This window comes from Schistocerca cancellata, chromosome 3 (assembly GCF_023864275.1).
Source record: "Schistocerca cancellata isolate TAMUIC-IGC-003103 chromosome 3, iqSchCanc2.1, whole genome shotgun sequence".
Taxonomy (NCBI): Eukaryota; Metazoa; Arthropoda; class Insecta; order Orthoptera; family Acrididae; genus Schistocerca; species Schistocerca cancellata.
In genome coordinates, this window is record NC_064628.1 from 774,395,011 (window position 1) to 774,417,435 (window position 22,425).

Here is a 22,425-nt window from a genome sequence, read left to right on the forward strand (position 1 = left end):
TCAGATTAGACAGCATAGAAGGGGGGGGGGGGGCTGTCCATTGCAGTCAACAAATGTATCACGTATGCCTATTGAGGCCGAAATTGAGTCTAGCTGTACACAAGTCTAGCTGGACACAAGTAACTGGCCTAGGTGAATTCAAGTAAATCATCTGATGTTTTTGCAGGCCACCCAATTACGACACAAAAACAGTAGACTGATTCAAAGAAGATCTACGCCCAGCAGCGCGGAAGTACCCTGATCATGCAGTATTAGTTGGAGACGACTTAAAGTTACCGATTATAGAATGGGACGTTTATGGATCCTAGCAGGTAGCACGGACACACAGTCCTGTGAAGTAGTTCCGAATACGTTTTGCAGACGCTGTATTGAGTAGCTAATTCGATGACCACACGCTACGGAAATATTTTAGAACTTGTAACTACAAACAGGCCGGACCTTATCGACAGTGTAATTATAGAGACAGAAATTACTGATAATGATGTGTTCATAGCGGCGACAATGATTACTAATGATGATAAATCCACCAAGATGTGTAGGGGACTATTCTGGAGGTGGCAGATTAGCAGTCGTTATCATCCTACTTATACAATGAATGGACATCATTTAGTTCCAGCAAGATGGAAGTAGAGGAATTTTGGCCAAAGTTTAAACCGACAGCAGGTCGCGGTCTGGAGATGTATGTGCCAAGTAAGCGGATTGCGGAAAGAAAAGACCCACTTTGGCTTAATAACAAAAAAATTGTTCAAATGGCTCTAAGCACTATGGTGCTTAACATCTGAGGTCATCGGTCCCCTAGCCTTAGAACGACTTAAAACTAACTAACCTAAGGATATCACACACATCCATGCCCGAGGCAGGATTCGAACCTGCGTAGCAGCATCGCGGTTCCGGACTGAAGCGCTCTGTCACAGCGGCCGGCGCTTAATAACAAAATTCGGGAAATGCTGAGGAAGCAGATATTGCTACTCTCTCGTTCAAGAAATTAAAGCTGAAATGTCGACAGTCAAAAGTTAGTAGAAATACATGCTCTATAAAAAGATCGACGTGCAAAGCATACAGCAACATCCAGCCGAGAACCTGAGAAAATTCTTGTCCTACACAAAATCACCAAGTGAGTTGAAGATTTTTATCCAACAATTCGTCGGGCAACTTGGTGTGGCAATAGAAGAAAGTAAAGAAAGCTGAGCTTTTGAAGTTCGCGTTCAAGAAATCAATCACGCAGGAGGATCGTATTGGCACACTGTTGTTTGACAGTCGCACAGACTCCCTTATGAAGGAATACTAACCGTCACCCCTAGTATAGAGAAGCAGCTGAAAGAGTTGAAAACAAATTAGTGGTCAGGTCCGGAAAGGATACTAGTTCGGTTTTACAGAAAATATTCTTCGGTAATGGCCCTTTACTTAGCTCGCATTTATCGCGAATCTCTCGCCCATCGCAAAGTTCCAAGTGACTGGAAAAAAAGAGGTGGCTCTCGTACATGAAAAGGGTGAAAGTACGGACCAGCAAAATCGCAGACCAATATCCTTAACATGGGTTGCTGCAGAATTCTTGAGCATGTTCTAAGTTTGTATACGACAAATTTCCTTGAGACAGGAAAGGTTCTGTTCACAATGCAGATTTAAAAAGCATCACTCAGGCGAAACTTAACTTGTTCTTTCTCCCATGGTATTCTGTGAACCATGGATAAAGGCTAACAGTCTCCGTATTCCCAGATTTCCGTAAAGCGTTTTCCGTAAAGGTCCGAGCATACAGAATAGTTTCCCAGATGAGTGAGTTCCTAGAAGACTTTTTAAGCAATAGAACCCAATAAGTTGTCTTTCAGGTCAGAAGTTGTCTGAGGAAATGGTATCATTAGGAGTGGGTCAGGGAAGTATGATATGACCACTGTTGTTCAATTTCTAAACAACAGAACCCAGTAAGTTGTCCTTGAAGGTAAGAACTCAACAGAGACAAGGGTATCGTCAGGAATGGCTTACGGAAATATAATATGACCATTGTTGTTCTAAATACGTAAATCACATGACGCGTAGGGTGAATGGCAATCTGCGACTGTTTGATGGTGACGCTGTAATGTACAGAGAAGTGTTGTCCTTGAGTGACTGTAGAATGGTACAGGATGATTTAGAATTTGTATTTGGTGTGATGATGTCAGCTTGCTGTAAGTGTAAAGACGAGTAGGAAAAACAATCCTTGAATATTCGAATACAGTACTAGTAGCGTTCTGCCTGACTCAGTCACGTAGACATCTAGCCATAACATTGCAAAGCGACATGAAATGGCCGGCCGAAGTGGCCGTGCGGTTAAAGGCGCTGCAGTCTGGAACCGCAAGACCGCTACGGTCGCAGGTTCGAATCCTGCCTCGGGCATGGATGTTTGTGATGTCCTTAGGTTAGTTAGGTTTAACTAGTTCTAAGTTCTAGGGGACTAATGACCACAGAAGTTGAGTCCCATAGTGCTCAGAGCCATTTGAACCATTTGAACCAATCGACATGAAATGAACGAGCTTGTAAGAAAAAGGAAGGAAAATGGTCGACTTCGGTTTTTTTGGAGAATTTTAGGAAAGTGTACCTCATCTACAAAGGAGAATGCGTATAGAACACTAGTGCGACCCGTTCTCGAATACTGCTTGAGTGTCTCAGATCCCCACACATGGGATAAAAGATAAGACATGGAAGCAATTCAGAGGCGTGCTGCTAGCTTTGTCACCGGTACGTTTGATAAACACGCAAGTATTACAGAGATACTTAGTGAATCCGGACGAGAATCACTGGAGGGAAGACGAAACCCTAATGAGAAAATTCACAGGACCGGTATTTTCAGCTGATTGCAGAACAATTCTACCGTCTCCAACTTACGTCTCGCGAAAAGACCGCGAAGTCAAGAAGAGAGTAATGAGTTGTGAAACTAAGCGTAGAGCTATAGATGGAGAGATGCTGAATAAAACGTATCTGACTGTCAAGAGGTAACGCACGACGCCTTCAGTGACTACAGTAGCAGAATCTCATCGAAAGATATTTCAAAAAGCCCGAGGAATTCTGGTCACGTGTTAAGACTGTCAGTGGTACCAAAGTTAGTGTCCAGACTCTTAGAGATGATACACAAACTGAAATTGAGACTATCAACACAAAATCAGGAATGCCAAACACCGTTGTTTTGCTAAGGAAAACCCAGGACTATTGTCCCAATTTAGTCGTCGTACTACTGCAAATAGCGCCACTGAGAAACAGCTAAACCGCAAAAACGAACAAAGCTCCAGGGTCCGATGGAATCCCTATAAGATTCTATACCGAATTTCGAAGATCCCTCGAACACAAAACTGTGCCCAGTGGCTGGAATAAACTGCAGGTCACACTCAGCTACAAAAAGAGCAGCAAAAGTGATCCAGAAAGCTACCGTCCAATATCCTTGACATCTGTTTGTTGTAGAATCTTGGAACATATTCTGGGTTCAAATGTAATGTATCTTGCACAGGAAGACCTTCTACATGCCAACAAGAGCGGATTCCGAAAACAGCGATCACGCTTTCCTCACGTGACATCCTGAAAGCCATGGATCAACGCAATCAGGTAGATTCAGTGTTCCCCTACTACCAGAAGACATTTGACTCAGTACCACATATATATTTATTATCGAAAGTACGATCGTTTTGGGTATCAAGTGAGATTTATGACTGGATTGAGCATTTCTTGGTGGGAAGAACACAGCAAGTTGGATAGAGAGTTAAAGACAAATGAAGTCATGAAACGGATTCACATTACGTATACGTAGTAGCGTCAGCTACTTGTGCAAATGAAAATCTGTGCCGGACCAAGTCTCGAACCCGGATTTCCCGCTTGTCATGAGTGGTCACCTAACTAATCTGGCTATCCGAGCATGCACGCAAAGCTGGTTCAAACCTCCATATGTCACATAGTCACAATCTAAATGTTCACACATTCGTGAAACTAAGCATAGGAAGGGCAACGTTATTTTTGTGTCGTCACTTTAACCCCGCCAGACGTGATTGTGTCATTAATGGCGACAGAGGGTTTGTCTGAAGGACATCGTGTTTTAATAAATGTAGATTTGGCATAACACAGACATTGTCGCCATTAATGACATAATCGATCCAAGCAGGGCTAAACTGATGATACGAAAACAACAATGGCTTTCCTATACTTAGTTTCAGGAATGTGCGTGCATTTGTATTGTGACTTCGTGGCATATGGACGTTTAGACCGACACTGGAGGGTGTGCTCAGATAGCCGAAGTGGTATTTTGGGCGTTTCTTAGATTGCCATACCTCTCTAAGATACCATTTGAGATTTCAGTATTTTGTCAATTTTTTGGGTAGTGTTTTCATGGATCCTCCCTGCAGCTGGGGAGCGCTGGGTATGAGAAGATGAACTGTTGTTTGATGTTTTTTACGGAACCTGACCCATGTGATAGGACTATGGAATATTTTTTGAGAAGAAGTGCCCGACTCACACTTTCAGGGACAGGGACCAGTGTGAACCAAGTCATCTCTCGTTGGTATGCGGTCGTCATTTTGCTCTTATGTTAATTTCTGTTGTTTGTTATCTGATGAAGTTCCCAGATCTTGAATGGACATATCGTATACTGGTACCCTGAAAATAAAAAAATAGTGGTTAAGGCGACCGAAATAAAATTTTTAAAAAGGCGGTTAAGAAAAAAATGTGGTTACAGTTACCACTCAAGAAAAGCGAGAAATTTGGGTTCGAGTCCAGTCTGGCACAAATTTTCATTTATTAGAAGCAACCGACACTAATATGTATTCACAAAATACAAGACACTGTGTCTGTTCCTTAGACATACATATTCAGTCGTAAGTGCCAGACTGTGATTGGTTGGGAGAATACTAGCGAAATGCATTCGGTCTACAAAGGAGATGCCATACAAATCACTTGGCGAACGTCCTAGTACACTGCCCAAGTGCAGGGCGGGCCCTTGTGCCAAAGCGCTCAGTCTGGCTTGCATATTTCTTCCACCGCCTAGTCCGCCCCGATAGCTGAGTGACCAGTGTGACAGATTGCCGTACTACGGCCCTGGATTCGATTCCCGGCTGCGTTGGGGATTTTCTGGCACTCTGAAGACATAATATAATTTTTATCTGGTACTCACTGTCAGCAAACGGACAGACGCAGTCCATTTCACAGAATTTCGCACTCATGTTGCCACTTAATCGTGACTTACTCAGTTTTGCACTCTAAAAAAGGTCTTTCACACGAATATTCAATAGAAACATTGTAGAACTTTTGCAATCTCATTATGGAGACTTGAAGACTCTACCTGAGAAAAGCAATGTACATATCCTGGACAGCTTTACAGCAAAAAGTTTTGCCATTAAAACTGGAATTACCACGCACGTCAATCAGGTCCACATGCACAGGGGCGCTTTCAACTGAAACGGCAAACGGTCTCGCAAACAGATGCAAGATTGACGGCGTCATCAAAATATTTATAAAACTATCCTTGTAATTATTTCAAAAGCACAATGAATTCCTCAAACCTCGCGGTTTCTTTAACGCTAGTGAACTTATAGACTGTCTTTCTCTGAAAGTGTCCCTTCTACAATGCGATTTTTTTTAAATGCATCCCCATGAAATCAGAAAGAAGTTACCTTGCACTGTGGGCAGCTTGCAGTCAAGTCCATTTAAAACGCGAATTCTGCACTCCGTTACTGGTGTTCTACTTTTCGTTCCTGCACTCCTTTATTCCTTCAACAGTATCGAGTTTTAAATTGAAAAATCGTTCGAGGCATGTTTAACCAACGTACTTCGCAGTCGTATATGAAGTCTTCATACTCTTCGTTCATTTCTACTGAAAACTGTTGCAGCTGAGAATGAAATAATGGGTGAGACGTCAGCAATTTTACTATTGGTATTACGTATTTCTTCACGTGTTCCAAGTCTGCAAATTTAGCACAGAGTGCTTTTTTATGTACAGACAAATGATACCCATCTGTCGATCGTTCTAATTTTTTGCTGTTTCACTGTCAACAAAATCTTCAAATTCTTTTGCATGGGATCGTAATTTCGTTTCATAGCAGTACCTGTCGCTTATGCGAAATGAGAATTCTCTCCCTCTCCTCTCCCATTCCCATTCATTTTAAAGGATTGCGACGACAGATCTCTGGGATTGACTGTTTTTGTGCAAACAGCCACTCGATCAGTGAGCGTCGTTGGTACCAGGAACAAACAGCGAAAGTTGAACTGCGCTGACAGCATGATTCTGCCAAACTCAGAGGGATGTGCCGACCTAAAACTGCAGCACCGGAATACTAAATGAAACGTCGCGCTGTACCGAGTACTTCCGAGAATAACCGAGCAAAGCCGAGTGACAGGTCGGACATTGGCCCACCCACGGTCGCACACGCTGCACATGTGAAGCTCGGCACGCCGCGCCGTGGCCGATCCTGCCCAAGTGTCTGGAAACCGTACCAAATAGAACTAACAGGTGATGTTGAACATATAGTCTACAGAGTAAGGCATCGCAAATCGTCATAGATTTATTTGATCCGTAGGAAAGTTTCACAGAGATGTTGAAATAACTTAACTGACATACACTGGAGGTAGACACAAACTATCCTGTGAAAGTCTACTCCTAAAGTTTCTAGAATCGACTTTAAGTGGGAAATTTATGAATATAATACAACCCTGTACATATCGCTCTTGTAGAGATCACGAAGAAAAGATTATATTTTTGATCTTATGGAATTTCATTTTCCTGGAGACATATGGATCTCAACTTAATCTTCGGAAGAGATTGAAGCTGAGCAATGAATTAAAATTTATGCCACAACCAGGCCTAGAACCCAGGTCTCCTGCTTGATTTTTTTTGTTGTTCTTATTTTGTTCGATGTTGTTCGTTGCATTTGTTCGGAGCGGATGTCCCATGACACGTGTTCAGGTTCAGTGTTGAGCCGTTAACTCATTTATTATAGAGGGCAGCTAACCCTCTGACCGAACACGCTTTTTTTTTAATCTCATTTTGCTCTATATTGGTCGATGAATTTGTTCGTAGAGGACGTCCAGTAACAGCCGTTCAGGTTCTTTGTTGATCCGTTCACTCAGTTCTTTATTACAGAGGGTAGCTAACCCTCTGACCAAGCACGCTGAGCTACGGTGCCGGCATTTACTAAGCAAATGTGCTGGCCACAACACTACCAAAGCATTGTGGCTGCCACATCTTCAAGGACTATCCTCCAGTGGTAAGGACGCCAATGGACTACGGTAATCTGTGCAGCGGTCATAGCCACAGTAGTAAGGAGGTGTTGAGGTTAGCACATCTGTCTAGTATGCAGGAGACCTGGGATCAAGGGCCAGTCGTGGCACACATTCTAATTCATTGCTTAAGCTTTTATCCCTATCGAAGATTAAATAGATCATGGCATGCACAAGGGTGTTCAAGCAATCATTCTTCTAGCGCACCCTCTGTGAATGGAATAGAAAAACCCCAATAACTTGTACATCTGGAAGTACCCTCTGCCATACACTTTACAGTGGTTTGCACAGCATAGATGCAGACAGATGTAGGTATAGTGCAAACGCCTACTTACAGTGTCTCAAGAGTCATTATCAATTGATCCTACAAATATAATGCTGTTGTGGTCTTCAGTCTGAATGAAGCCTTGTTTGATGCAGCCCTTCACACTACTCTATCCTATGCAAGCCTCTTCATCTCCAAATAATTACTGTAATCCACATTCATTTGAACCTTTTCACTGTTTTCTTCTCTTGTTCTCCCTCTGCAATCCCCCCGTCCCATGCACACACATTTCCCTCTAATATTAAACTTGCGATTCCTTGATGTCTCAGAATGCGTTCTACCATCCGATCCCTTCTTTTAACCGAGTTATGCCACAAATGTCTTTTCTCGCCGATTCCATTCATCATCTCCTCATTAGTTACAGGATCTACCTCTCTAATCTTAAGTATTATTCTTTAGCACCACATTTCCAAAACATCTATTCTCTTCTTATGTAAATTGTTTATTGTTCGTGTTTCACGTCCGTAGAGGAATTCATTCCAGATAAGTGCCTTCAGAAAAGACATACTAACATTGAAATTTATTTAATGTTAGCAAATTTCTCTTCTACAGAAACAGTTTTCATGCCATTGCCGGACTACGTTTTACATCCTCTCTACTTCAGCCATCACCAGCTATTTAACTGCTCAAATAACAGAACTCATCTACATTTAAGTGTCTTGTTTCCTAATCTGATCCCCTCAGTAAAGCCTGATTTAATTCGACTACATTCCATTACTCTTGTTTTGCTTCTGTTGATATTCATCTTATATCATCCCTTCAAGACACTGTCATTTCGGTTCAACTGCATTTCCAAGTCCTTTGCTGCCGACAGAAATCTCAAAGTTTTTACTTCTCTTCTTCCTAAACTTTAATGCCTTCTCCAAATTTTTCTTTGGCTTCCTTTACTGCTTGCTCCATGTACTGACTAAATAACACCGGGAGTAGGGCTGGCCGGAGTGGCCGTGCGGTTCTAGGCGCTACAGTCTGGAGCCGAGCGACCGCTACGGTCGCAGGTTCGAATCCTGCCTCGGGCATGGATGTGTGTGATGTCCTTAGGTTAGTTAGGTTTAATTAGTTCTAAGTTCTAGGCGACTGATGACCTCAGAAGTTAAGTCGCATAGTGCTCAGAGCCATTTGAACCATTTTTTGAACCGGGAGTAGGCTACGGCCCTGTCTCACTCCCTTCCCAACCATTGATTCCCTTTTATGCCCTTCGACTGCTGTTTGTATTCTGTAAAAGTTGTATATCGCTTTTCACTCCCTCTATTTTAGTCCTGCTACCTTCCGCATTTCAAAGAGTGTATTCCACTCAACAATGTCAATGGCTCTCTAAGTTTATCGAAGCTGTAAACGTATGTTTGGCCTTGCATAACCTATCTAGTAAGTAAATCGTACGGTCAATATTGCCTCGCCTGTTCCTATATTTTTGCGGTCTCCAAAATGGTCTTCCCCGAGGTCCGCTACTATTAGTTTTTCCATTCCTCTGTAAGGAATTCGCGTTAGCTTTTCGCAACCATGACTTATTAAACTGACAGTTCAGTAATAATCACACCTGTCAGCACCTGCTTTCTATTATTTTCTTCTTGAAATTTGAGGGTATTTACCCAGTTTAACGTATGTTACACACCACGTGAAATAGTTTTATCATGGCTGGCTCTCCCATTGATATCAGCAGTTCTGAGGGAATGCAGTCTACTATAGCGGCATTGTTTCGGTTTAGGTTTTTCAGTGCTCTGTCAAATTCTTCTCACACTATATCTCCGCTCTCACCTTCATCTGCTTCCTCTTCTCTTTCTATAATATTTCCTTCAAGATCATTTCCATTGTATAGCCTCCCTACATATTCCTTCCATCTTTGAGGTTTCTCTTCTTTGCTTGGTACTGGCTTTCCAAATGAGTGCTTGATATTCATACAGCTACTTTTATTTTCTCCAAAGGCCTCTTTAATTTTCCTGTAGGTGGTATCTATCCTTGCCCTATTTAAACACGCTTTTATAGACTTGCATTTGTCCTCTTCCCATTCCTGCTTAGCCATTTTGCACTTTCTGTCAGTTTCAAGTTTTAGACCTTTGTATTGTCTTTAGCCTGATTCATTTGCTGCATTTTTCCATTTTCTCCTTTCATCAATTAAATTCAACGTCTCTTGTGATGACCAAGGATTTCTGCTAGGCCTTGTCTTTTTACCTATTTGATTCTCTGCTGCCTTCACTATTTCATCTATCAAAGCTACCCATTTGTCTTCTAATGTATTCCTTTCCTCTGTTTCAGTCAGTCAGAGCCTAATGCCCTCCTTGAAACTCTCAACAATGTCTGGTACTTTCAACATAGACCCGTCCCACCTCCTCAATTTCCTACCATGTTGCAAATTCTTCAGTTTTTATCCACAGTTCATAATCAATAAATCGTTGTCAGACAGCACACCTGCTTTTAGAAATGTCTTACGGTTTAATATCTAGTTCCGAAATCTCTATCGCACCATTATTTAATTAATCTGAAACCTTGTGGAGTCTCCAGGTCAGGTACAGCCTTCTTTCATGATTCTTGTAAAAGGAGTTAATGATGATTAAATTAGGCTCTGTGCAAAATTTCATCTTTCATTGCTTTCCCCCTGTCCATATCTACCCACTATTTTTCCTTCTCTTCTCTTTCCTGCTTTCATATTCCAACTCCTTCTCGATCGTGAACGACGCCTGGGAGTACACAACCTATGTAAATGACTATAGTATAACGGACTCGGCTACGAACTAGGACTAACGGAATTACACTTTGGATCTGATTAGAGTAAACGTCTTATAGGGTATCCCAGAAATGTCGCGACAAATTTCGAGGGGTTGTAGAGGATGTCTTGAGGAACAAATCAAGCACAGGACGCGGTGTCCAGAAACGTCATTCAAGGACGCTACAGAGCATCGAAATTTATAGGCGCCGGTGCACAATACTAGGCCAGCCCTCAGGCAGCAAACGCGACTTTGTACGCTGACGGGCCGTAGGCGGAACGTCTTGCAGTGTTGTTTGTTATTCAGCGATCGCGACTGATTGCCACGATCGCCATTGGAGAAGATGGAGTCTCCTATGAATTCGATACTCTGTTGCCTCGGTGAATGATGGTTTCAGATATGGGTTTCCATCTGCAGTTTATTTTTCTCCTGCATTATAAAATAAAATCTGGAGGTTTCATGGGTTTCTAGGAGCAAAATAAACTGCAGATGGAAACCCGTGTCAGAAACCGACATCCACCGAGGCAACAGAGCATCGAATTCATAGGAGCAAGGACTGTCTATGCAGTTGCTAGCTCCATCTTCTCCCCTGGCGAACATGGCAATCAATCGCGATCGCTGAATAACAAACAACACTGCAAGATGTTCAGCCTACTGTCCATCAGCCTACAAAGTCACTTTTGCTGCCGAAGGGCTGGTCAATGGCAGGCGCCGGCGCTTCTAACTTCGACGCTCTGTAGCGTCGTTCGGTGACATTCCCGGTCACGGCTTCATATCCTCGATTTGTTCATAATGACACCATCTACAACCCCACGAAGTCTGTCGCAACACTTCTGGAACATCCTATACATAACTGTTGTTATGTCTGAAACTTCCTGGCAGATTAAAACTGTGTGCCCGACCGAGACTCGAACTCGGGACCTTTGCCTTTCGCGGGCAAGTGCTCTACCAACTGAGCTACCGAAGCACGACTCACGCCCGGTACTCACAGCTTTACTTCTGCCAGTACCTCGTCTCCTACCTTCCAAACTTTACAGAAGCTCTCCTGCGAACCTTGCAGAACTAGCACTCCTGAAAGAAAGGATATTGCGGAGACATGGCTTAGCCACAGCCTGGGGGATGTTTCCAGAATGAGATTTTCACTCTGCAGCGGAGTGTGCGCTGATATGAAACTTCCTGGCAGATTAAAACTGTGTGCCCGACCGAGACTCGAACTCGGGACCTTTGCCTTTCGCGGGCAAGTGCTCTACCAACTGAGCTACCGAAGCACGACTCACGCCCGGTACTCACAGCTTTACTTCTGCCAGTACCTCGTCTCCTACCTTCCAAACTGCCTTCCAAACTACCTTCCGCTGCAGAGTGAAAATCTCATTCTGGAAACATCCCCCAGGCTGTGGCTAAGCCATGTCTCCGCAAGTCCCCGAATTGGTTTCAACTCGAAAGACTTGCACTAGGCGAACGGTCTATCCGACGGGAGGCCCTAGCCACACGGCTAGCCACATGGATTACAGCTCCATTGCTTACGTTGTTTTCTATTAGTGTCTATTGTGTGTTGAATCATGGGCAATGTACCCCAGGAACAGTTTTTAAGTCAAGAAAGTCAGTTGCTGGCCCAGCATATCCGAAAGCTCATAACAGCAATGATACAACTGCTACAATTCCAAACCAATTTATTGGCGTCACTTGTGGCGGTTCAAGCAGCGCCACAACACTACAATTATCCGGGCCTTCGATGCACAGCAGGGAGACTGCTTCGAATACCACTCTAGCTCGACGCCCTCTTCATTGCACATCATTTTCAAGGTATGGACAGAAAACCACCTTTTTTGACAACGGTAGGTGTTGCAGTATACAGACAGGGGTATAAACTTTTTCCCACCGCCCGCAAAGAAAGCATTGAACTATGAGGTCTTGATTGCTGCATTAGATAAATACTTTGATGAACAAGTGAACGTGGCTCCTACTCGTTAATAGATTCTCCGCTTGCAGAGGCAACCTCTTCAATTTTAGAAACAGAAGGTAGCCGTTCTACAAGGCCAGACCAGCCGCTGGAAGACTGAATGTGAATGTAGTCGATACTACAGAGGTGCTATGAGTCGAGACGCTATCTCGCAGTATGTGTGTGATTCTAGAATACTTAAGTATTCTGACCCTAGATTGAAGCAAAAGTTGCAGTCAATCGAGTCACAGTACTGTTATGACAGTGGTGCGGTAGACTTTGACTCTCATCACGCTTCTGTAGTGCAAAGCAGGTCTCCAGATTACATGTAAAAAGGTTTTCGCATCTACGAGGGCGTAGATTTTTATGGCGTATTTTGCGAGTTTATTTGAAATATATACCCGAAATTTACAGCGGCCCCTGAATGACTCCAACATTTCATCAATAGTATAGTACTCTCCGGGTGTATAACTGTCGTTACTGTATCTAACCAAGATCTCAAATATTTCTCGGATAGGCGCTAGGTTATCAACTTGCTTTCTTGCCTCCCGAGTATTGATATCATCAAAACGTAACACTCGTAACAAAAATAAGAAGCGCTCTATGGACATTATTGCTGCAAAAAAAAAAAAAAAAAAAAAAAAAATCACCGGCCGTACCATCATTAGTCCACATTTCTTTCACGTTCAAATGATTTGTTTTCTTCAAACCAGCCATGTACAAAAATCCAATGAATGCCTTTATTTCAACCACGTCTGTCAGCTTATAATCCCGTTCTCGTGAAAAATTTTCTTGTAATTTTGTGATATATTATATATCAGTCATTCCATCATCCAAAAACATAGAAACACATTGTAAGGGAGTTTGTGCATTGGACCCCTGGTAAATGACTTACGATATTCCAAGTCCTAGTCATGCAGACAGTCCTTGGTGCTCCAGATGTCGTCCTACTGTCCTTGTGGAGCTATAAGCTATCTGTCGGAACTTCGTCCATATCCCAGCCACGTATTAAAAGTATGCCACAGTTGTGAATGTGGAGCAAGCGTCACCCGAGATCACGTTGTCTAGGAAAGTGGCGTTAGACAAGATGTTACAGACCAGGACAGGGACGGATTTGGTAATACAACAGTCTACAGTATAATAAGGAACTAGGAACTGTGACATAAGCTGAACTCGTTGACAGCTAACATATCAGTTTATGAACTGCAAGGCTACATGGTTGAGAGACAACCAAGGAGAGGCCATACATAATGATAACAAGACGTGGCACGGGAGAACAACAACCTTATGGAAGCAGTGAGGAGATGAAACTCAGTGAGGACCACGAAGGACTGCCTAGGTCCCTGGCAGCCATCTCCCAATCTCTACACTTTGGGTGGCACCTGAGTTGCACCGCAGCGCCCTGGGGACTAATAATCCAGACAAATGAGATATCTACACTCCTGGAAATTGAAATAAGAACACCGTGAATTCATTGTCCCAGGAAGGGGAAACTTTATTGACACATTCCTGGGGTCAGATACATCACATGATCACACTGACAGAACCACAGGCACATAGACACAGGCAACAGAGCATGCACAATGTCGGCACTAGTACAGTGTATATCCACCTTTCGCAGCAATGCAGGCTGCTATTCTCCCATGGAGACGATCGTAGAGATGCTGGATGTAGTCCTGTGGAACGGCTTGCCATGCCATTTCCACCTGGCGCCTCAGTTGGACCAGCGTTCGTGCTGGACGTGCAGACCGCGTGAGACGACGCTTCATCCAGTCCCAAACATGCTCAATGGGGGACAGATCCGGAGATCTTGCTGGCCAGGGTAGTTGACTTACACCTTCTAGAGCACGTTGGGTGGCACGGGATACATGCGGACGTGCATTGTCCTGTTGGAACAGCAAGTTCCCTTGCAGGTCTAGGAATGGTAGAACGATGGGTTCGATGACGGTTTGGATGTACCGTGCACTATTCAGTGTCCCCTCGACGATCACCAGTGGTGTACGGCCAGTGTAGGAGATCGCTCCCCACACCATGATGCCGGGTGTTGGCCCTGTGTGCCTCGGTGGTATGCAGTCCTGATTGTGGCGCTCACCTGCACGGCGCCAAACACGCATACGACCATCATTGGCACCAAGGCAGAAGCGACTCTCATCGCTGAAGACGACACGTCTCCATTCGTCCCTCCATTCACGCCTGTCGCGACACCACTGGAGGCGGGCTGCACGATGTTGGGGCGTGAGCGGAAGACGGCCTAACGGTGTGCGGGACCGTAGCCCAGCTTCATGGAGACGGTTGCGAATGGTCCTCGCCGATACCCCAGGAGCAACAGTGTCCCTAATTTGCTGGGAAGTGGCGGTGCGGTCCCCTACGGCACTGCGTAGGATCCTACGGTCTTGGCGTGCATCCGTGCGTCGCTGCGGTCCGGTCCCAGGTCGACGGGCACGTGCACCTTCCGCCGACCACTGGCGACAACATCGATGTACTGTGGAGACCTCACGCCCCACGTGTTGAGCAATTCGGCGGTACGTCCACCCGGCCTCCCGCATGCCCACTATACGCCCTCGCTCAAAGTCCGTCAACTGCACATACGGTTCACGTCCACGCTGTCGCGGCATGCTACCAGTGTTAAAGACTGCGATGGAGCTCCGTATGCCACGGCAAACTGGCTGACACTGACGGCGGCGGTGCACAAATGCTGCGCAGCTAGCGCCATTCGACGGCCAACACCGAGGTTCCTGGTGTGTCCGATGTGCCGTGCGTGTGATCATTGCTTGTACAGCCCTCTCGCAGTGTCCGGAGCAAGTATGGTGGGTCTGACACACCGGTGTCAATGTGTTCTTTTTTCCATTTCCAGGAGTGTAGCTTGGGTCTGATACTAAGTACAGATGGTTCAAATGGCTCTGAGCACTATGGGACTTAACTTCTGAGGTCACCAGTGTCCTAGAACTTAGAACTACTTAAACCTAACTAACTTAAGGACATCACACACATCCATGCCCGAGGCAGGATTCGAACCTGCGACCATAGCGGTCGCGCTGTTCCAGACTGTAGCGCCTAGAACCGCTCGGCCACCCAGGCTACTAAGTACAGTAATGTAGTGTAATGTAATGTAGTCTAATGTTCTATGGTAGAGTAATCCAGAATAATAAATTACAAAATTTGTGGTCTACCAATGCTCCAAAGTGAAACAGACCAGTTGTGCATGCGTTCTGGATGAACATACTCTGAAGAACCAAAGAAACTGGAACACCTGCCTAATATCGTGTAGCGTCCCGCGAAGGCGCAGAAGTGCCGCAACACGACTTGGCATGGACTCGACTAATGTCCGAAGTAGAGCTGGAAGAAAGTGATACCATGAATCTTACAGGCCTGACCACAAATCCGTAAGAGTAGATGGGGTGGAGATCTCTTCTGAACAGCGCGTTGCAAGGCATCTAAGATATGCTCAATAATGTTCATGTCTGGGGAGTTTGGTGGCCAGTGGAAGTGTTTAAACTCAGAAGAGTGTTCATAGAGCCACACTGTAGCAATTATGGACGTGTGGGGTGTCGCATTGTCCTGCTGCAATTGCCCAAGTCCGTCGGAATGTACAATGGACATGAATGGATGCAGGTGGTCAGACAGGATGCTCACGTACGCGACACCCGTCAGAGTCGTATCTAGAGGTATCAGGGGTCCCATACCACTTCATCTGCACACGCCACACACCATTAAAGAGCGTCCACCAACTTGAATAGTCCCCAGCTGACATTCAGAGTCCATGGATTCATGGCGTTGTCTCCATACTCGTACAAGTCCATCCGTTCGATATAATTCGAAAAGAGACCCATCCGACCAAGCAACATGTTTCCAGTCATCAACAGTCCAATGTCGGTGTTGACGGGCTTAGGCGAGGCGTAAAGCTTTTTGTCGTGCAGTCATCAAGGGCACACGAGTGGGCCTTCGGCTCCGAAAGTCCATATCGATGATGTTTCGTTGAATAGTTCGCACGCTGACACTTGCTGATGGCCCAGCATTGAAGTTTGCAGCATTTTGCGGAAGGGTTCCACTTCTGTCACGTTGAACGATTATCTTTAGTCGTTGTTGGTCCCGTTTTTGCAGGATCTTTTTCCGGCAGCAGCGATGTCGGAGATTTGATGTTTTACTAGATTCCTGATATTCACGGCACACTCGTGAAATGGTCGTACGGGAAAGTTCCCACTTCATCGCTACCTCGGAGATGCTGTGTCCCATCGGTCGTATGCCTGGCGAGTATAACGCCACGTTCGAACTCACTTAAATCTTGATAGCCTACCATTGTAGCAGCAGTAACCGATCTAACAACTGCGTTAGGCACTTGTTGTCTTACACAGGCGTTGCCGACCGCAGCGCCGTATTCTGCCTGTTTACATATCTCTATATTTGAATGTGCATACCTGTACCAGTTTCTTTGGAGCTTCAGTGTATATCTGTGCGCCAGATGGCCAAATGGTAGCCTGTAGAATTTCATTGTTATTATTTTTATGTAGATATTTTCTGGAGATTTTTTCCCTCAAACAAGATAATGCTTAGTTATTACTAACATATTTGAAATTATATTAAAATATTGTGTGCTGTACGTAATGATGCCAATTCGTGTGCAACACTTGATCTGTTCTTTTATACATATACACTACTGGTCATTAAAATTGCTACACCAGATGATAAACGGGTATTCAATGGACAAATATATTATACTAGAACTGACATGTGATTACATTTTCACGCAATTTGGGTGCATAGATCCTGAGAAATCAGTACACAGAACAACCACCTCTGGCCGTAATAACGGCCTTGATACGCCTGGGCATTGAGTCAATCAGAGCTTGGATGGCGTGTACAGGTACAGGTGCCCATGCAGCTTCAACACGAAACCACAGTTCATCAAGAGTAGTGACTGGCGTATTGTGACAAGCCAGTTGCTCGGCAAACATTGACCAGACGTTTTCAGTTGGTGAGAGATCTGGAGAATGTGCTGGCCAGGACAGCAGTCGAACATTTTCTGTATCCAGAAACGCCCGTACAGGACCTGCAACATGCGGTCGTGCATTATCCTGATGAAATCTAGGGTTTCGCAGGGATCGAGTGAAGGGTAGAGCCACGGGTCGTAACACATCTGAAATGTAACGTCTACTGTTCAAAGTGCCGTCAATGCGAACAAGAGGTGACCGAGACGTGTAACCAATGGCACCCCATACCATCACGCCGGGTGATACCGCCAGTTTGCCGATGACGAATACACGGTTCCAATGTGCGTTCACCGCGATGTCGCCAAACGCGGATGCGAACATCATGATGCTGTAAACAGAACCTGGATTCATCCGAAAAAATGACCTTTTGCCATTCGTGCACCCAGGTTCGTCGTTAAGTACACCATCGCAGGCGCTCCTGTCTGTGATGCAGCGTCAAAAGTAACCGCAGCCATGGTCTCCGAGCTGATAGTCCACGCTGCTGCAAACGACGTCGAACTGTTCGTGCAGATGGTTGTTGTCTTGCAAACGTCCCCATCTGTTGACTCAGGGATCGAGACGTGGCTGCACGATCCGTTACAGCCATGCGGATAAGATGCCTGTCATCTCGACTGGTAGTGATACGAGGCTGTTGGGATCCAGCACGGCGTTCCGTATTACCCTCCTGAACCCACCGATTCCATATTTTGCTAACAGTCATTGGATCTCCACCAACGAGAGCAGCAATGTCTCAATACGATAAACCGCAATCGCGATAGTCTACAAGCCGACCTTTATCAAAGTCGGAAACGTGATGATACGCATTTCTGCTCCTTACACGAGGCATCACAACACCGTTTCATCAGGCAACGCCGGTCAACTGCTGTGTGTGCATGAGAAATCGGTTGGTAACTTTCCTCATGTCAGCACGTTGTAGACGTCGCCACCGGCGCCAACCTTGCGTGAATGCTCTGAAAAGCTAATCATTTGCATATCACAGCATCTTCTTCCTGTCGGTTAAATTTCGCGTCTGTAGCACGTCATCTTTGTGGTGTAGCAATTTTAATGGTCAGTTGGTTAAAGACCAAAAGAAACTACCAAATAAATAAACAAATGTCAGTGTGGAGTCTTCTTGTAGACAAACCGATTTCCTGACTCAAGTTACGTATGCTTGTCGTCTTAGGTGCTAGTCTAGTGGGACCACTGAAATGCTTCATAGTGTTGGTTACGGCGCTCCTGAACACATAGCTTCGGTATTCCCACAACTGTCATGGGATTATGACCAGCGCCATCTGCAATGTGGTGGAACGATAAACTGCGCTCTCAATAGACCACGATTCCCCCGCTGTCGAATTCCTACATGTGCCGATAGCCGTTTTTCCATCTTTACAAGGCATAATACCAGAGGCACTAGGAATGTAGTGTGTGGACATTAAGTCGGAAATGTGGGTCTCACGGGGACCGTGCAAGGGATGAATCCCTGCTGTCGCACTATCCTCTGTGCCCTCAGTGGCTCAAATGGATAGGGCGTCTGCCATGTAAGCAGGAGATCCCAGGTTCTAGTCCCGGTCGGGGCACACATTTTCAACTGTCCCTGTGCGGATGCACACGCATTGGCCGAACTCTTACGGGACTCGGTAAGATTGTCTGCCGCGAGTAATGAGTGTAATGGGCAGGGGCACTACGAATGTAGTGCGTAGACATTAAGTTGGGAATGTGGGTCTCACGGGGAGTGTGCAAGGGATAAATCCCTGCAGTCGCACTAGCCTCTGTGCCCTCGGTGGCTCAGATGGATAGAGAGTCTGCCGTGGAAGCAGGAGATCTCTGGTTCGAGTCCCGATCGGGGCACAGATTTTCAACTGTCCCCGTTGGTGTATATCAACGCCTGTCGGCAGCTTAAGGGTCTTGATTTAATTATCATTTTATTCTAGAGCTGCACAGTCACCAGTGGTATCTGTTCATACAGAATACAAATGAGGCGCTGAGACCCATCAGGGCCAAAAGCACACCGCCATCAAACCCACGCTTAACTAAATATCGGAGAAACCAGTGACACAGATTTTCATGAATTTTCATATACACAATGTGAACCTATAGCACAAATAAAGTTGACTCACCATAAGATTAACAGATTCCAGAAGCATGAATAAATGCTACAATCTCACAATCGACGGTGATGTGTTTCAGTCCCTTTAGAGTCTCAGCGACTTGAATGGATTACTGTATGATGAAATTCATAACTTAATATACTATAACTTGCTCAGAAACCCACACAATAGGTTTACTGTCGGTACAATTTACACATTTGCTGACGTAGGATCTAATTGTAATTCTGTCAGAGACAGCAAAGGACTTGGAAGAGCAGTTGAATGTAATGGACAGTGTCTTGAAAGGAGGATATACGATGAACATCAACAAAAGCAAAACGAGGATAATGGAATGTAGTCGAATTAAGTCGGGTGATGCTGAGGGAATTAGATTAGGTAATGAGACACTTAAAGTAGTAAAGGAGTTTTGCTATTTGGGGAGCAAAATAACAGATGATGGTCGAAGTAGAGAGGATATAAAATGTAGACTGGCAATGGCAAGGAAAGCGTTTCTGAAGAAGAGATATTTGTTAACATCGAGTATAGATTTAAGTGTCAGGAAGTCGTTCCTGAAAGTATTTGTATGGAGTGTAGCCATGTATGGAAGTGAAACATGGACGATAAATAGTTTGGACAAAAAGAGAAAGAAGCTTTCGAAATGTGGTGCTACAGAAGAATGCTGAAGATCAGATGGGTAGATCACATAACTAATGAGGAAGTATTGAATAGGATTGGGTACAAGAGAAGTTTCTGGCACAACTTGAGCAGAAGAAGGGATCGGTTGGTAGGACATGTTCTGAGGCATCAAGGGATCACCAATTTGGTATTGGAGGGCAGCGTGGAGGGTAAAAATCGTAGAGGGAGACCAAGAGATGAATACACTAAGCAGATTCAGAAGGATGTAGGTTGCAGTAGGTACTGGGAGATGAAGCAGCTTGCACAGGATAGAGTAGCATGGACAGCTGCATCAAACCAGGCTCAGGACTGAAGACCACAACAACAACAACAACGATCTAATTATACTAAACACGAGTGAATTAATATATCTGGGGAGAGTGCTATCATCTAGCAGGATGCAGAAAGAACGGGGATAATAGTCTGCCGCCATTTGCTATCACCTGTTGGTACTGATGTAAACTTATAGTTGAGTGGCAAGGGCTACCTGTGCACATCGTGAACGGTGCACGTTGTTTATCAAATCCGTATGTATTTGACCCATAAGGCAATTACATCACGCGAGATGCGCATGCACAGAAGCTCCTTAAAAGGTGGACAGCTGAAGGCGTGCTCACGACCCTGGTGCCAAGTTTCACGAAGTCCAGAAGAGCAGTAGCGCGGTAGATTTACGTGCCGTACCTCTCAGATTTCGGCGTCTGTGTTACGTTTAACAGCATTCAAAGAAAAATAACCAATAAATCCGCAAGGTGTCGAAAGTTAGGATGTTCACATGCTCTTGTGCTCTTACACAGCAGCCGCCACTGGCAGTGACGATGTGGCTTAGTTCCCTTGGCTACCAGGTCACCTGACCTAACGCATTGTGACGTGTTATTTTGGAGATGGTTACGTAAACCCATTGCCAGAAACACTGGAACAGCTCAGAGAACACACTGATGCTGCTGTGTTGACCATTGGTAGGATGTAGCTACGTAACGTATGGAATGATCTCTACTTTCACTTGGACGTGTGAGCAGAGGAGGGGGGGGGGGGGGGGGGAGGGTGAGGGTTACTCACAGAACATCTGCAGAGTGGAACTAGCAAACTTGGTGAGTTTACAGTTCTAATCACGCATCAATCGTATTTGTACATGTAGTAATACGGAAAATAAAAAGCTTTGAAAACGAATGAATCTTTCATAGTAGCCCCATGTAAAAATTAGGCTGAAAAATCGTTAGGAGGAACCATACCCGTGAATAAAACTAGAAAGAAAAGAAATGAAGCAATTAACGTGTTGATACAAGACAGGAAAAGTAGTGAAAGAGTCTCTCTAAAAAGATTTGTAAAATAATATGCTCCATCTGGTGTAATAGTCTGAAAGTGATACTGTATATTTCACTGTTAATTGATTCATTTATAAATATGTGGGAGTGACAAGTCGATAGTCGACAGGACACGGAAACATTCTCTGTATGTAGGGGTAATTTCACTACATAAAGGAAAACGCCTACGTGGATTTTATACTGGGAATAATCACTATTATTGTACCTCACAAACACAATACATACATACGTTAACGCGGGAAACGAACACTAACTGCTTCCTTCAAAGAACCTCCCTCGCAAAGAGAATGTTTCCGTGTCCTGTCGACTATGACTTGTCACTCCCACAAACATAAAATCTAACCTTTATTGCAGGAGTGCAGAATGTTTCCTGTTGATGTTTAGGTGAAAACATGTCGCTCCTGATTATTAATTCCACCGTAACAGTATACTGGACAGACTTGTCATCAAATGATTTGCATAGATTATAAAATCAACAGTGATGTCAGATGTTTGGTCATGCGTTCAGGCCACCACAGTGTATTCTCAACGTTATTAAAGTTTTTGCAGTTTTTGGTTAAGAAGATTATTACAAGTGAACAGTAAACTGAGGTGAATCTACTATGAAAAGTATCAATCGGACAGGACTGTCTCAGTCATCAATATGTCTAAAATTAACGAAGTAATTACCAGTGACATTACATCCTGGTATGTTAGAATAAAGCCCATGGATATGCGACGAGAGTCGGATCGGTAATATGCTACATTGTTACTGAATTTGTCCCATAAGCTTCGTAAGCTACATTTCCTTCTGCTCAAGTGGTTTGCTTTTGTAACTTGTGTTTCTCTTTAACAGTACATGTTATGTTATCCTGTGGTTTGCTTACCTTAAGTTAAACTCATGTGTGCTGCGAGCCTCCATGGTGTCGTCCTCCATGTCTAACATGTAGAAAGAACCTTACACTACGCAAGACGGTAATGAACAGCAGTTGTGACAAATTCAGTTCACAGTCTCTTGTTATACTAACGACGCAGTATCTCTGCATCAAACAGCTGAAAACAGTGATCTTTCCCTAGAGTTAACTGCACAGTCTAATACATATCATGACATACAATTACGACACTCTCTGGTGCGAAAGTTGCTACCGTCTGACTGCAGGAGCGAAACGAGCGCTCCAAGCAGTGAGAAAGCAGTCATATGCGTC

The 22,425-nt window shown here is 44.5% G+C and overlaps 1 protein-coding gene across 1 annotated transcript in view; it reads right to left on the minus strand.

The window, feature by feature from the left end:
- Positions 1-22,220, minus strand: part of LOC126175814 (uncharacterized) — a 73,479-nt gene extending 51,259 nt beyond the window's left edge. The window contains exon 1 of the mRNA XM_049922804.1: positions 22,108-22,220. Within this exon, the coding sequence (XP_049778761.1) occupies positions 22,108-22,166 (59 nt within the window). The 5' untranslated portion in view covers positions 22,167-22,220. The remainder of the gene's footprint in view (positions 1-22,107) is intronic.
- Between the last annotated feature and the right edge of the window lie 205 nt (positions 22,221-22,425).